Source organism: Phacochoerus africanus, chromosome 6, assembly GCF_016906955.1.
Source record: "Phacochoerus africanus isolate WHEZ1 chromosome 6, ROS_Pafr_v1, whole genome shotgun sequence".
In the NCBI taxonomy this organism is placed as follows: domain Eukaryota; kingdom Metazoa; phylum Chordata; class Mammalia; order Artiodactyla; family Suidae; genus Phacochoerus; species Phacochoerus africanus.
Window position 1 is genome coordinate 40,231,891 of NC_062549.1, and position 16,757 is coordinate 40,248,647.

The 16,757-nt window shown below is 45.9% G+C and overlaps 1 protein-coding gene across 3 annotated transcripts in view; it reads right to left on the reverse strand.

Annotated features, from left to right (window-relative positions):
* The window catches only part of PTDSS1 (phosphatidylserine synthase 1), a 78,830-nt gene that overhangs the window by 51,883 nt on the left and 10,190 nt on the right, over positions 1-16,757 (reverse strand). For all 3 annotated transcript variants that reach the window (XM_047783563.1, XM_047783564.1, XM_047783565.1), the window contains one exon: positions 12,262-12,353. In XM_047783563.1, the coding sequence (XP_047639519.1) occupies positions 12,262-12,353 (92 nt within the window). Of the gene's footprint in view, positions 1-12,261; positions 12,354-16,757 lie in introns of those variants that run through there.

Sequence of the window (16,757 nt, forward strand, 5' to 3'; positions counted from 1 at the left end):
TGGCAAGTGGTGAGAGCTCAGTAGCAGGAGATTTGTCTAAAAGTTTATCTGTATCTGTTTGATTTCTGAGTTCTGACAGCAAAGGCTCAGACAGTAAGCGATACCTGAATTCTTCTTTGTTTTTTGTCTTTTTAGGGCCACACCTGCGGCATATGGAAGTTCCCAGACTAGGAGTTGAATCTGAGCTGCAGTTGCTGGCTTACACCACAGCCACAGCAATGAGGGATCCAAGCCACACACCTTAGCTGGCAGCAACCCCAGATCCTTAATCCAATGAACGAGGTCCGGGATCAAACCCGCATCCTCATGGTTACCAGTCAGGTTTTTAACCTGCTGAGCCACAATGGGAATTCCATTACCCAATTTCTTTTGATTCAGCTGCTTTTTTCTAAAAAAAAAAAAAAAGGCACAACCAAGCATAGAAACTAGAATCTCCTTCTAGGTAACATAACCTGGTTAACTTTTTCAAATTACTGGAAAACTGTTGGCTAATACTGTCATCTTTTCAGTAATTTTCTCCTCCAAATGCTCTTCTTCACTGATGTTAGGTAATAACAGCGCAACTTGTCACCAGGAATGACTTCTGCATCACAGTATCGATCTGGCTTGCACCTGTTACTTCATCCAAGCCACTGAATTAATAACCATCCAGTCCTAACATGGGACCCCAGCTTTATCTATGGTGTCTTTTAAGGTGAAACTCTGAAATTTGGCTCACAAGAGAGGTCCATCCCCAATCAATAATTTAAAATCCTACAGTGTTGTGCTCAAGAGTAACCATAAAATTCTAATGTCGGCAGTGCTTATCTGGGTCGGGGGATGAGCCAGGCCATCCTTATCGAACCCTAATCACCGTACTTCGGTGGTTGAGGAGTTGGGGGTTGATGAGGCCTCAAACTCTCCTTCACCTAAAGAGTAACCGCTTCTGCCCAAGGGTTTTTCTCTCTGACCAGCTGTGATTCCTGAGACAGAGCCAAGTGCCAGAGCCTGGAAAGAGAATTTTCATCTCATTGCACTGCAGTTTGGCTTTCTAAAGCCTTATCTTGACTCATTAATTTTTACCCCTCTTCGATTGGTATCCCATTTAGATGTCATAATATTCCATCATAAAATATGATGTTTAAAAGTGTCCTTTCTGGAGTTCCCGTTTCAGCTCAGTGGGTTAAGAACCTGACATAGGAGGAACCTGATGTGAAGAAGCGGGTTCGATCCCTGGCCTCGCTCAGTAGGTTAAGGATCCGGTGTTGCTGCAAGCTGTGTTGTAGGTCCCAGATGTGGCTCGGATCTGATGTTGCTGTGGCTGTGGCGTAAGGCGGAAGCTGCAGCTCCAATTCGACCCCTAGCCTGGGAACTTTCATATGCTGTGGGTGTGGCCCTAAAAAGGGGAAAAAAAAAAAAAAAGTGTCCTTTCTGCCTTGTATTTGATCTGAGAAAGGCTTCAAAAATCTGCTGCAGTGGCTTTCAGAAGTGAAAGCAGAGCACCAAGGCTCTTGAAGTGGGGAATAGATCACTGGGGCCTTTTGCTGATGAAATGTGAGATAAGGCCCTGGAAAGTCAGGTGATCTTTCAGTAGCGAACTTTCTTTTGTTTTTTTAGAGCTGCTCCTGCAGCATATGGAAGTTCCCAGGCTAGGGGTCCAAACGGAGCTGCAGCTGCCAGCCTACATCACAGCCACAGCAACATGGGATCCGAGCCGTGTCTGCAACCTACACCACAGCTCCCTGCAATGCCGGATCCTCAACCCACTGAGCGAGGCTAGGGATCAAACCCACATCCTCATGGATGCTAGTTAGAACCATTTCTGCTGAGCCACAATGGCAACTCCTCAGTAGAGAAATTTAAAACCCAATCGAGGCCTTACTTCAGTTATCAAACTGTCTACTTCATCCTGAAAAGAAACCCTGAATGCTTCATGTAGTTTATTTTTTCTTTTTAAGGCCATACCTGCAGCATATGAAAGTTCCCAGCCTAGGGGTCCAACCGGAGCTGCAGCTGCCAGCCTATACCACAACCACAGCAATGCCAGATCCAAGCCACGTCTGCAACCTACACCACAGCTTGTGACAATGCCAGATACTTAACCCACTGAGTGAGGCCAGGGACCGAACCCATATCCTCATGGATACTAATTGGGTTCTTAACCCACTGAACCACAATGGGAACTCCTCGCGAAGTATTTTCCAAAGTACCTTCCAGTAGCATTTCTCACTAGGGTCGCCTCTTCACTGTCAAAAACAATAATATTGCTAAAAATACTATTTTGCTTTGTAAAATATCAAGGACGAGGCAGCGCATCCTATGTAATAAACCTTGATACTTGTTCTCACTAGGACATCCACACCTGGCTGCTCCAGTCAGGTCACCTTGAAAACCATGCATTCTACAGCATCTACCTGCCCAGGTGTGGACAGCCTTCTTGGAACATTAACCTCATTGTGGTGTCTTCGCACAGGTCTTCTTCCCTAGCAGACCATTTTCTCAGAGGTCCTCCTCTGCTCAGTGTCAGGGTCAGGTGATGAGCAGGGGTGTTCCATCTCATGGGGGTCCTTCTTGCCTGTACTTTATTTGTTTTTTTTGGTTTTTTTTTTTGGCTTTTTGCCTTTTTTCTAGGGCCACTTCTGTGGCATATGGAGGTTTTCCCAGGCTAGGGGTGAATCGGAGCTGGAGCTGCCGGCCTACGCCAGAGCCACAGCAACGCGGGATCCGAGCCATGTCTGCAACCTACACCACAGCTCACGGCAATGCCGGATCCTTAACCCACTGAGCGAGGCCAGGGATCAAACCCGCAACCTCATGGTTCCTAGTCGGATTCGTTAAACACTGAGCCGTGACGGGAACTCCATACTTTATTTCTGATTTGGTAAAAGTGGCCTAGAGAAGTCTGGGTCGGAGTTCCCACAGTGGCTTATCGGTAACAAAACCAACTAGTTTCCACGAGGACTCAGGTTCCATCGCTGGCCCCACTCAATGGGTTAAGAATCTGGTGTTGCCATGAGCTATGGTGTAGGTCATAGACATGGCTTAGATCTGGAGTTTCTGTGGCTGTGGTGTAGGCCGGCAGCTGCATCTCCAATTTGACCCCTAGCCTGGAACCTCCACATGCCGAGGGTGCAGACCTAAAAAGACAAATAAAAAGAAAGAAAAGTCGGAGTTCCCATCGTGGCTCAGTGGTCAACAAATCCGACTAGGAACCATGAGGTTGTGGGTTCGATCCCCGGCCTTGCTCAGTGGGTTAAGGATCTGGCGTTGCCGTGAGCTGTGGTGTGGGTCACAGACGAGGCTCAGATCCCGTGTTGCTGTGGCTCTGGCATAGGCTGGCGGCTAAAGCTCCGATTCGACCCTAGCCTGGGAACCTCTATATGCCACGGGAGCGGCCCTAGAAAAGGCAAAAAGACAAAAAAAAAGGAGGAAAAGTCTGGGTCTTCCATTCAGCTATGCAGGAGAGATGGGGAAGGTGTCTTAGGGTGGTTAATGAGAAACAAGTGCTGGTTTTGTTCATAAATGCGGTTTTCCTACAAGGCACATTGAAAAACTACATTTTACTTTCTTATCAGTTTTTGTGTCTACAATACATCATTCGCAATCGGACACTCAGAGCAAGTTTGATTTCAAAAGAAAACAGAAACCAAATATCTTTTCCATGAGACAGCGAGCATTTAAAACACTTCCTCAGAAATCAAAACATAAGATCACAGCGAGACTTGCCAGTACGTATCCATGAATAACTGAGTTCTGGGGGCCAACCCTGGGGAGGTGGAATTCTGAACAAAAGTCAGAAGCTGCCTCTCCAGCTATGGCACATTTGTGCCCTGGGGCCCTCTCCTCTGTCCCTTCTCTTTATTTTATTTTTTATCTTTTATTATTATTATTATTATTTTGCCATTTCTTGGGCTGCTTCCGTGGCATATGGAGGTTCCCGGACTAGGGGTCTAACCGGAGCTGTAGCCGCCAGCCTATGCCACAGCCACAGCAACACAGGATCCGAGCCGCGTCTGTGACCCACACCACAGCTCACGGCAACGCCAGATCCTTAACCCACTGAGCAAGGCGGGGGATCGAACCCGCAACCTCATGGTTCCTAGTCAGATTTGTTAACCACTGAGCCACGACGGGAACTCCTGTCCCTTCTCTTTATTATCCCTTTTTCAGCTTTTTATAATTTATCAATTTATTTAAAATATAGCTGATTTACAATGTTGTCCGTTTTCAGTTTTATGAGGTATAACTGACAACCAAAATTGAGGGATATTCAATGACTATTATTTGAAAATTTAAATTCCTCTACGAAAAACCTAGAAAAGGTGAATGAAATTACCTCTGGGCAAATTTCAAGCCCAAGAAAGAATTTTGTTTTTTCCACAAAAAAGTAGTGGAGGAGTTCCCGTTGTGGCTCAACAGGTTAAGAACCCGACTAGTATCCATGAGGATGCGGGTTTGATCCCTGGCCTCACTCAGTGGGTTAAGGATCAGGCACTGCCGTGAGCTGTGGTGTAGGTCGCAGATGCAGCTCCGATTTGACCCCCTAGCCTGGGAACTTCCATGTGCTGCAGGTGTGGCCCTAAAAAGAAAAAAAGAAAAAAAAAGTAGTGGAGTAGGAGGCTGAGAATAGGGTGGGGGACAGGCAAGTGGGGTGGGGGGAGAAGAAAACTTTTTTTTTTTACTTTAGTGAACCCCTTCGGGATGGCCTTCCTGCTCAGGGAGATGTGATTAGCACTATCTTGGCTCAAAGAGACCAGAAGAGGCTAAAGGACAAATAGGAGGATAAACTTAGGAAAGAAATCAAGAAATACTAGTTCTCTCACTCTCTTCAAAATGCCGCGTTTTTCTTGCAGAGGAGCAAAGGAAAGGAGAGGGCTAATTCTGTGAATTTTTTTTCTGGCAGATTCATTACTTAATTCAACATGCATTTATTGGGAGGCTACTGTGGGCGAACCTGGGAGTACAGGATAGGGCAGGGCAGTGAGGGTTGGGCGGGGGGAAGGGGGAGGAACAGTCTAACGAGGCCCTCAGAAGCTGGACAAGCACCCAGAGGTCACCTGTTGAAAGAAATCTCCCAGCCAACTGGAGACCAACAGGTTTCTAAATGTCACTCGGGTGACAGAGTGATACAGTTATAATTACACTCCAATGACACTGGTGGTACAGTTAAAATGACACAGACCCTGGAGTGTCAGTTGCTACAAGGAGGTGGGAGTAGCATGGAAATTTTTTTTTTTTTCAAGGGAACCAAGAGAATAGGAGAGAAGATGGCAGGAAAGATGTGTAGGTCGGAGGCCAGTCTTCCCTGGGCCTCTCCTTCCTTATCTGTCTATAGGACAGAAGGAAGGAACTCTAGAACCCACTCCAGCCACTTGCCCTGTAGACTGTCAAATGACACTATACTTATGGAGTTCCCATGTGGCCTAGTAGTTAAGGATCAGGCTTTGGCACTGCTGTGGTGTGCGTTGGGTCCCTGGCCTGCAGCAGGCACAGCCCAAAAAAAAGTGGCAGGGGGGACTTGGGTTTGAGTCTCCACTCCTCCCCCATACAACTAAGTGGTACATTCTAAGCCAAAGGAGGTACAATCTTATTTTCTCTTTTAATTGTTTCTTCACTGCAGATTTGTGATGTGCCTCTGATGCCCACCAGGCCCTGTAAAGGCTTGTCCTCAGGTCTGGTTGGAGAAGAGGCCTGTGGCCTAAATCCTGATTAAATAGGAGGGAGGGCGAAGTTCCCATCGTGGCACAGTGGTTAACGGATCTGACTTGGAACCATGAGGTTGCAGGTTCGATCCCTGGCCTTGCTCAGTGGGTTAAGCATCTGGCGTTGCCGTGAGCTGTGGTGTAGGTTGCAGACGTGGCTCGGATCCCGAGTTGCTGTGCCTTTGGTATAGGCTGGCGGCCACAGCTCCGATTAGACCCCTAGCCTGGGAACCTCCATATGCAGTGGGTACAGCCCTGGAAAAAGCAAAAAGACAAAAAAAAAAATTTAGGCCTATACTTACACATTCAGGGCAGCCTTTGCCAGGTCAAGGACAAATGCATTTGAGATTGCCAAAACAGAGCCATCCTGGGAACACCATCCACTGTGGGCACTTCCCCAGTGCCTTTGAAAGGCACTGCCTTTCAAGGAGAAGGTAAACACTGGGCTCCGTTTCTCCCCTTCGTTTCATTACTTAATTTGAAAATGCGTGCCAAGGGTGGGGAGCATGTAAGACAAGGTGACAAGACTGGGACAAGAAGAGGCATGTTTCTTCCACTCAGAGCCACCTGGTGGCTCCTGCAAGGGCTGGAGTCCAAATGCTGGCTACGGGGGGAGAGCCGCACACTCAGGGGTATCCTTCCCCAGGGGCCCTGCCAGCTCTTCCCATCGTCTCTGCAACACCTCCCAAGGCCACCCCCAATTTAAAACTATTCAATCACAACATTCGTTAGTGTGGAAAACTTAAGAGTTTTCCTAATCTTAGGTAAAGCGGGAGTCGAGGGGATCTTTAGAGAACGAGGCAGGATGTGCTTGCTTTGGACACGTGGCCTCAAGAGTCCCTCCAGGCACCACTGCCCTGGCCTCCTCATCCTTCGTGCACAGATACTGAATGGACTTTGTCCTTTCCCACATCTGAGACCTTGGCCTTGGCCGCTCTGGGACACGAGTGCTGTGTGAGCTCACACAGGTGGTGGGCAAGCTTTGGATTCAATCTGCCAATCTGCGGGCACTCTGAAGCCAGGGCACAACCACTGGTCGCTGGGCACGGGGTCCAGCGCACAGCAGGCACAGGTCAACTAAGGCCCTGGAACTGTGCTTCTGGATGAGAAAAGCCAGAGAGTGACCGAGAGAAGGAGAAGCAGAGGGAGACTGAAACATAGAGAAAGCAGCGAAGAAACACCTCATGATGGGCCTACTATGAGAAAAGACCAGGGTGCCTATAGGAATGGGTGGGCACTGGGGCCCCACCACCAGGCTGGCATCCCCGGCCGGGTGGCGCTCAGGGATGACTGATGGCCTTGGGTTCGGTTTTCTCAGCAGGAAACCAAGCAGGCTGAACTGGAGGAGCCCTGTGGGTCCTCCCTGCTTGGTGTGCCTCCCAAAGTCTGGGGAAGCCAGGACAAGAAGAGCATAAAACAAACAAGGTTTATCTTTCCAAAAGGAAAGCAAAAGCCCAGTCCCACCACGAGAGACTGAGCCCGTTAAGTGGACTTTGAAGACACAAGGGCTTCATGGGGAAGAGAGGAAACATCAGCAGAAGTCATGCAAAACATGATGTCCAACAGATTTAACTCCCCAACCTTCAGGGCTTTTGGAACCTTAAGAAAAATGTCCACGAATGAAGCCCCAAAGCCCATTTCCTGCCAAAGCTCCGTGCAAGGGATGAAGATACAATCACAGCTACCAAGACACTGATGGTAGGGAACCCTCAAACTTCCAAAATGCTCCTTAGAAATAGCAAGTTGTTTAACAAGGACCTCCTGGGAGTTCCCATTGTGGCACAGCAGAAATGCATCTGACTAAGAACCGTGAGGTTTCGGGTTTGATCCCTGGCCTTACTCAGTGGGTTAAGGATCCAGCGTTGCCGTGGTGTAGGTTGTAGACACAGCTCAGATCTGGTGCTGCTATGGCTGTGGTGTAGGCCTGCAGCTACAGCTCCAATTAGACCCCTAGCCTGGGAACTTCCATATGTTGAGGGTGCGGCCTTAAAATGACCAAAAAAAAAAAAAAAAAGGGGACCTACTGCATAGCATAGGGAACATAGGGAACTATACTAGATAGAGCACAGGTGTAATTATCTATAGGGAAAGGAATCAGAAAAAAAATACATATATATACACATATATAAAACTGAATCACTGTGCTATACACCTGAAACTAACATGACATTGTAAATTAATTATACAAAAAAAAAGGCAAGTTTAACAAGGACCTCGTGAATAGCACAAGGAACTATACTTATTGCACAGGTTGTGATAGGCAAAAAGAATCTGCAAAAGAATATTTGTGTACATATATATATTTGTGTAACACGACACTGTGAATCAACTACACACATATATAAGGTTTATACAGAAAAATCAACTCTCTCTCTCTATATATATATATAAAATTTAATTAAAAAAAAAAGCAAAAAGCAACCTTCAAGAAGCATGAAGAGGAGTTCCTATTATGGCGCAGCAGAAATGAATCTGACTAGGAACCATGAGGTTGCAAGTTCCATCCGCGGCTTCACTCAGTGGGTTAAGGATCTGGCGTTGCTGTGGCTGTGGCATAGGCCAGCAGCTGTAGCTCCGATTCCACGTCTAGCCTAGGAACCTCCATATGCTGTGTGTGCAGCCCTAAAAAGACACACACACACACACACACACACACACACACACACACAAAGGCAGCAGCATGAAGAACTAAGCAACAATTAACACACAGCCAAAGAAAGTTGCAGACTTAAAGAACAGACCTGATGGCTTTGGATTGATCACCTTCCCAAGCACATACTATGCTCTGAATTGGCTGATTTAAATAAGATAAACATTTTTAAAAAGGACAGTAAGGACAGATGAGATGAGAAAGAAACAGGAAGAGAGGGCACAGACAATAGCGGTCATGACATCTAGTGACGGTGGGGAAGTACCAGCAGACCTTCACGGGGTACAGAATGGCTGAGGAGGCTGAGGTCCCGACCCCCTGAAGGTCACCTACACACCCTCCCTCAGGGCTTGGGGGGCCACAGGCCTTGAGGTGGCATCCGACCTGAGATGCAGCTTCCTCCCTGCTCTGTTTGGGCTGTATTCTTAGGCCACCTTCGTGAGGCCAGGTTCCACAGCTCAGGGGGACCAGCAGCTGGGGGGTTCCCTTGATGCCCCATGTGGCCACTTAGGCTGCACTACCACACGACGCCCTTGAAGGAGCGGATGGGTCCGATAAGGTCCAAGTTCTCCCTAAACCTAAAATCCTGAGATGCTGTGTGTTGGAAGTGGGAGGAAAAAGAAAGCTGGCAAAGAGCTAAAAAAGCTTTTAACACTGAGGACGTGTCCTAGAAAGCGGATTCCAGAGCACAGTCAATTCCCCCTCATTGCATGACCTGGTCCCACCATGACTCTCTGACCTTCATACCCCAATAACTATGTTATTATCAAAACTCTCCACCACTGTAGAAAGGCCAAACTATGTTGGTCATACCTGCATAAGGTATGCAGGTGCTATACACTGAGTGTCTGCATCCCCCCCAAATTCATACATTGAAAGTTTTTTTGTTTGTTTGTTTTTTTAGGACTGCATCCACGGCATATGGAGGTTCCCAGGCTAGGGGTCGAATCAGAGCTACAGATGGCGGCCTACACCACAGCTCACGGCAACGCCGGATCCTTAACCCACAGAGCAAGGCCAGGGATCAAACCCAAGTCCTCATGGATACCGTCGGGTTCAGTAATCACTGAGCCATGATGGGAACTCCCATACATTGAAATTCTAATCTCCAAGGGTTGGACTGTTGGACCTCCCAGAACCTACAGGGCCAAAACATAGAGCTACTTGGCTGTGACTATGTTATCCTTTAAGATGTGGGAAGAAGGGGAGTTCCTGTCATGGCTCAGTGGTTAACGAATCCGACTAGGAACCATGAGGTTGCAGGTTCCATCCCTGGCCTTGCTCAGTGGGTTAAGGATCCGGCGTTGCCATGAGCTATGGTGTAGGTTGCAGACGCAGCTTGGATCCTGAGTTGCTGTGGCTCTGGTGTAGGCCGGTGGCTACAGCTCCAATTAGACCCCTAGCCTGGAACCTCCATATGCCGAAGCAGCGGCCCAAAAAATGGCAAAAAGACAAAAAAAAAAAGGGATGTGGGAAGAAGGACTCCGAGGTGACTCAGAGATCATCCAGGCTGTCGCTTCCACCCCAGGGCCATCGGGGGAGGGGAGGAGAATGGCCCCTGCTTTGGTTTCAAAGGACCCAACACCCAGCAGAGCCAGGGAGGAATAGTCTGCTGGAGCCATGGGGGTGTGACCTGCATTCAGCAGAGCTGTGGAGTCAGACCACAGCCCCAGTGGGTCTGGAAGGCAGAACATCAAACCAAACAGGGTTATTCTTGAGCCTTGAGATCTCATAGTTTGCCTGGGACTTGTCACCCCTTCCTTCTTTCCTGTTTCTCTCTCCTGGGATGTTTCTCATAGAGTTTGCCTGGGACTTGTCACCCCTTCCTTCTTTCCTGTTTCTCTCTCCTGGGATGTCTCACCCAGCATTGTATTCAGTTAAGCACAGAACTTGCTTGGTTTCACCGGTTCACAGCTAGAGAGGAATCCTTGCCACAGCTATTTAAGCCACCCAGTCTATGGTATTCTACCACAGCAGCTGCACTAAGACAGAGGTTTTTCATATCTTGAGAAGTTTTCACTATAAATAAAAAAGAAATAAAAATAAAATTTAATCTAAAAGCTTGAGTGGTTGGAGAGCTAAACTCAGCTGCCAAATAACTTGGCTATCAAGAACAAGCCAGTCCCTGAAGGATTCAGAATCACAGTTTTACTGGCCAGATTATCATGCTACCCCATAACCCCACAAGAATACAGAACAAAATCCCACTGCCAGAATTTTGGAAAGCCTGAAGGGCTTGCCGTGTGTGATACAGTGATTTATACATTAAGAGGAAAGTATTTCGTCTTTGGCCCTGTCTCCTTTTTTGGACAGAAGTCCTAAAATCTTTGGAATTTCCTAAGTAATGAGAGTGGTAAGTGTCTTCTGTTACGTTAATGAGGTGACTTTTGGAAAGCAGCTCAGGATGGGGGCTGGTGGCCATGGAGTCAACTATGTTATTAGAAGGCAGGAACCCTCAAAATCCCACATCCCTGACCTTTGGGGAGGGGTAGGAGCTGGAGGTCAAATCAATTGCCAATGGCCAAAGAGTTAATCAATCAAATCTATGTAATAAAGCCTCCATAGAAACCAAAAAGGTGGGGTTTAGAAAGCTGCTGGGTTGGTGCAGACTTGGGGAGAGTGGCCCTGGGAACAGGGCATGAAGGCACCTCACCCCTTTCCACATATTTTACCCTGCCTATCTCTATCTAGCTGTCGATTTTTCTTTTCCTTTTTTCTTTTTCTTTTCTTTGGCTGCAGCTGTTGGCCTACGCCACAGCAATGCTGGATCCTTAACCCACTGAGCGAGGCCAAGGATCGAACCTGTGTCCTCATGGATACTAATCAGGTTCGTTACTGCTGAGTCATGACAGGAACTCCAAAGAAGCACATGTTAAAGAATCATATTTAAAACCTGAGTTGGGCCCCTGGAGCACAGCTCATAAAAAAAGACTGAAACAGTCACAAAACATTCTAAGTGCAAAAGAAACAGGACACAAAAAAGTGAGCATTTAGGAATCACTTGCAGAGAATAATGAAACACTATTCCAGGGAGGAAGCACTGGAGGGGAATAAGAAAAAAATAAAGCAACCTATAAAGAACAATTCAGAGAAAAGGGATGAATCTTAAGTATGGCAGAACACCAAACTGGTTTCTATTGCTTTTTTTTTCCTGCCAAGTTACATCAGTGACAACACTGGATCTGCTAGGCCACCAGGAAATCCCACCAAATTAACTTCTTCTTTTTTTCCAGCCACCCCTGAGACCTATGGAAGTTCGAGGGCCAGCGATTGAGAATCCTGAGAATCTGAGCTGCAGCTGCAACCTATGCCACAGCTGCGGCAATGCCCAATCCTTAACCCTGTGCCACAGAGGGCACTCCCCATCAAATTAATTTCTTAAACCAAGGCTTTTGCCTCACTCTATGATCATGATCAGGGAAAAATTCACGGTAATAACTGCACTTTTTTCCTTACCTGATCAAGAAAACTCACATTCCAGCAAAGTTTACGGTGATAAGAAGATCACTTAGGACAACATATTACTTAAATGCTCATTAGAGCACTGACTGCCCTTAGCAAAAAGGAGTAACTGAACCGGAATTGAGTATTTTAGGACTTGGCCGATCATAACCAAAATAGCAACAACAGTTGACATCCACTGAGAGCTTACGGTTTGTCAGTCACTGGTCAGAGCATTTTGCATGTATTCATTTAGTTCACCCTTACAACAGCACTTCTCTCTGATTCACAGAGAGACAGAGGGGCAGAGCTGGGAAGTGGCAGAATGGGCGGTCTGCCCCCAGAGTCTGTGCCCCTGAGCACCGTGAAACACTCAGAGTCTTTTTTAATTCCACCCTCTAGTTTCACCTGCCAGATGACATGCATGTCAAAAATACCCACAAGGGCACAACGCACATGAGAAATATGATAAAGCATGACATCACTTACCATTGGGGAAAGCTAGGACACTGATGATAAGAAAGAAGAAAATTACAGAGAGGATACCCCTCCAGATGTTGTCTTCTGGGACAGAGTCATCCCTGAAAACAGAAAAGGAACACTGAGTATTCATTTTCGAATCTAAACAGTCAGCCTAGAAGGAATAAGAGTTCCATGTTCTAAAAACTGGGGGATGGGAGCTCCTGTTGTGGTGAAGCGGAAATGAATCTGACTAGGAACCACGAGGTTGTGGGTTTGATCCCCAGCCTTGCTCAGTGGGTTAAGGATCCGGTGTTGCCGTGGGCTGTGGTGTAGGTTGCAGACACGGCTCAGATCTTGCGTTGCTGTGGCTGTGGTGTAGGCTGGCAGCTATAGCTCAGATTCGACCCCTAACCTGGGAACCTCCATAGGCCACGAGTGCAGCCCTAAAAAGCAAAAATGAACAACACCCCCCCAAAAAAAAACCTGGGGGAGGGCTAACTTGATTTGGCTGAGCTAAGTTTTGATACACACTATTTACTATGCGCCATCGTTTCCTAAAATAATACAATCTCAAAGTAAAGTCCAGTTCCTATAAGAAAGGGGATTGGTAGCCTTACACACCAACACACATTCTACTTCCACGAAGCATTTAAGAGTCACCATTCTTTAAAAATAAATAAATAAATAACTACATACATACATACATACATACCCAGGATGTCAAAAGGTAGGGTTAATTTTGGAGATATGCCTTTTGGTTTCAAAAGATAACTAAAGATGACTTTCATTATACAGACTGTGGCAAAGAAACTGTTGGAAAATCAGAAAGGAAAGATAAGGCTTTAAGGAAGAAGGGCATAATTCAAGGAGATTACATAGTCAATATAGTACATATGGGCAGCTGGCTACCTAAGGGATGAATGAAAGCAGGGCAAAACAGCGTAATCAGAAAGCATCAGTAAATAATGGTAAAAGTGAAGAGGAAACAATATACAAGACTGAAACTCAGAGCAGAAGCAAAAAAAAAAAAAATCAATAAGAAAGGAGACACGCTTTCTTCCTTCCCTGCCTAGTCTTTTATTTCTACTTTTTATTTTTTGCTTTTTAGGGCCACACCTGTGGCACATGGAGGTTCCTAGGCAAGGAGTTGAATCAGAGCTGCAGCTGCCACCCTACACTATAGCCACAGCAACTCGGGATCAGAGCCGTGTCTGCAACCTACACCATGGCTCATGGTAATGCCAGATCCTTAACCCACTGAGTGAGGTGGGGGATCCAACCCACATCCTCATGGATACCGCTCGGGTTCGTTACCTCTGAGCCACAGGGGAACTCCTGCCTGGTCGTGCTTAATGTATTACTGTGTTTAACTCCTCCTTAACCCCAGTAACCAAAAGGATTCCATTTTTTGGTCTATATGTTATCTGTCCTCCCTGTGGAAAGTAAATTCCTGAAGCCAGGGAGTTACTCAGCGTCTCGTACACAGTAGGCGCCTGATAGATATTTCTGGACTGACTACTGATTACAGAAGAAAATTTATTGTTTTAAAACCAAGTCAAATTTCCCAAACAGACATTTTCTTAACATTGCTAGTGAGAAATTTAGGCTTTGACAATTTATATTTAAAGGAGTCTAGATTTGGGGCTCAGAGAAGCAAGCAAAAGTATGAAAATAGAAATATAAGACAGTTGGGAGTTCCCGTCGTGGCTCAGCAGAAACAAATCTGACCAGTATCCATGAGGATGCAGGTCTGCTCCCTGGCCTTGCTCAGTGGGTTAAGGATCCGGCGTTACCGTGAGCTGTGCTGTAGGTAGGCCAGCAGTTACAGCTCCAATTGGGAACATCCATATGCTGCAGGTGTGGCCCTAAATAGACAAAAAAGGAAAAAAGCAAGATAAAAAGCAAGAAAGTAAGAAATATAAGACAGTTAAGATCTTCTAAATTATTCAGAAGTTTGGGAGAGGGAAGTTCAGTATTGCAGTTAAAAAAGATGCAGGTGACTAGAAAGAGAATATGAGACAAAACAGAATGGAAACAGATAGTTTAGCAATATTGAGACTAGTCACAATACATTTAAAAATGAGAAAAGAAGTTAGATTGATCTGGAGAAGGACTATACTATAAGAGTTTTCAAAAGACAGATACTAAATTTAGACTAAATATTAGTAAAAGAAACAGGTCCCCAAAATCTTAGATGAAAACCAAGTTTGCTTAAGAGAAAAAAAATCTAGAGCATCAGAAAACATGTATGAAGAGGTGTGGAATGAAACAATAATGAATTACCTAGTTAAGGACTGGGTTCTGGGATGGTGGTTAAAAAGCAGAAGTTAATTGGAGTTCCCATTGTGGCACAGAGGAAACAAATCCGACTAGGAACCATGAGGTTGTGGGTTCGATCCCTGGCCTCGCTCAGTGGGTTAAGGATCTGGCATTGCCGTGAGCTGTGGTGTAGGTCACAGATGCGGCTCGGATCTCCAGTTGCTGTGGCATAGGCTGTCAGCAACAGCTCCGATTAGACCCCTAGCCTGGGAACCTCCATATTCTGTGGGTGCGGCCCTAAAAAAAAAAAAGCAGAAGTTAATTTAGATATCAATTTCTGTTTAGGATGCTAAGTTTCTGCATCCGACGAGATGAGTTCTAAACTTAGGGCAGGATTGAACATAAGGCTTGCAATAAGAGATCATACGGCTCTCAGACATTTCTAAGATCATCATATGGCACTCAAATAAATAGCACTAAACTAATTCTGGTGAAATAGTCTAGACTGTTAACGCCAAAGATCTGATTACAAAACCAAACTACACAATCAGACAGACTTTCTCTTGCAGCAAAGTGCAATCTTACTTTAACAGACATCCTACCAATGAAACCGCCCAGCGGTTCGGAAGGCAACTTATCAGTCCGACCATTAGTGGGGCACCTGCCATGCCCTTGGGCTTATGCAAGGAAGACTCATAAGCAATTTTCAGACACACCAGCTTTTGCTGAAGAACGGCTACCCATGTGGGGTGGGGATGCAATGACCTCGTTCAGACCCACACCACCTAATGATGACAGGAATAACAACAGCTCCTGTTTATCAAATGCCTACTGTGTGCCAGGCATTGAACAGGCACCTAATAAACATTATCTCTAATTGTCATGACCCATTTGCAAAACGGGGTGTTATCAACCCCATCTTAACAGATGAGGTGACAAAGGTTCAGACGGGTTGAGTAACTTGCCCAAGATAGTGTAGGTAAGAAGTTGCAGAGCCAGCACTGAAAACCAGGCTTGCCGGACGCTGAAGATGACAATCTTTCCTCTCTGCCAAACTGCTCCATAAAATCTCTCTGTCATCTTAAATCAATCTGACTCATGTTAGATGCGCAGGTATGGCATGAGAGTCTGACAGGCACGCAACTTGTGAGTTACAAAATAAAAACAAAGCTAATACAAATAACTGTTGCCTAGGAAAAGAAGATGGGAGTCCTATAACTCATACTTTATAGCAAAATATATTCTGGGAGTTCCCCCTGTGGCACAGTGGGTTAAGAACCCAAATACAGTGGCTCGAGTGGCAGTGGAAGGGCAGGTTCAATGCCCAGCCCAGCGAAGTCAGTTAAAGGATCCAGTGTTGCGGCGGCTCAGATCCAATCCCTGGCCCAGGAACTTCCATATGCCACAAGTGTGGCCATCAAAAAAAATAGTAATAAAAATTTTTTTAAAATATGCACACACACACACACACACACACACACACACACACACACACTCCAGGTGATTCAAAGAATTAAAAGTAAAAACAAAATTCTAGAAGAAATGATGGAAGAATAAAACAAAGAACAAAAACTTCAATGTTCCTGTTGTGGTGCAGTAGAAATGAATGTGACTAGGAACCATGAGGTTTTGGGTTCGATCCCTGGCCTCGCACAGTGGGTTAAGGATCTGGTGTTGCCACGAGCTGTGGTGTAGGTTGAAGACGTGGCTCAGATCTGGCATTGCTGTGGCTTTGGCATAGGTTGGCAGCTGTAGCTCTGATTGGACCCCTAGCCTGGGAACCTCCATATGCTTCAAGTGCGCCCCCCTAAAAAAAAACCTCAAACACAACCACCTCAGAGTGGGGAAGACCATTCTAAGGTATGACACAGAACCCGAAGTCATAAAGGAAAAAGTGGATAAATCTGCATGCCAAATAAGTCAGTAACAAAATCAAAGGAAAAGCGATAAACTTGGAAAAAAATGTTTGCAACTTATACAAAGGCAAAGGGTTAATTCCCCTAATTTCAACCCCCCCAAATCAATTAAAAGAAAGAACAACAAATAGACAAAGAAAAATAAACAGAAAAATGGGCAAATGATTTGAAGAGACAGTTCATAGAGTAGAAAAATCCAATTGCTCTCAGGTGAGTGAAGAAGAGACGCTCAACCTTGTTCATGGTGAGAGATGGACAAATTAAAACAACAGAGAGAGGCGTTCCCTTCCTGGCTCAGAGGTTAATGTACCCAACTAGTATCCATGAGGATGTGGGTTTGATCCCTGG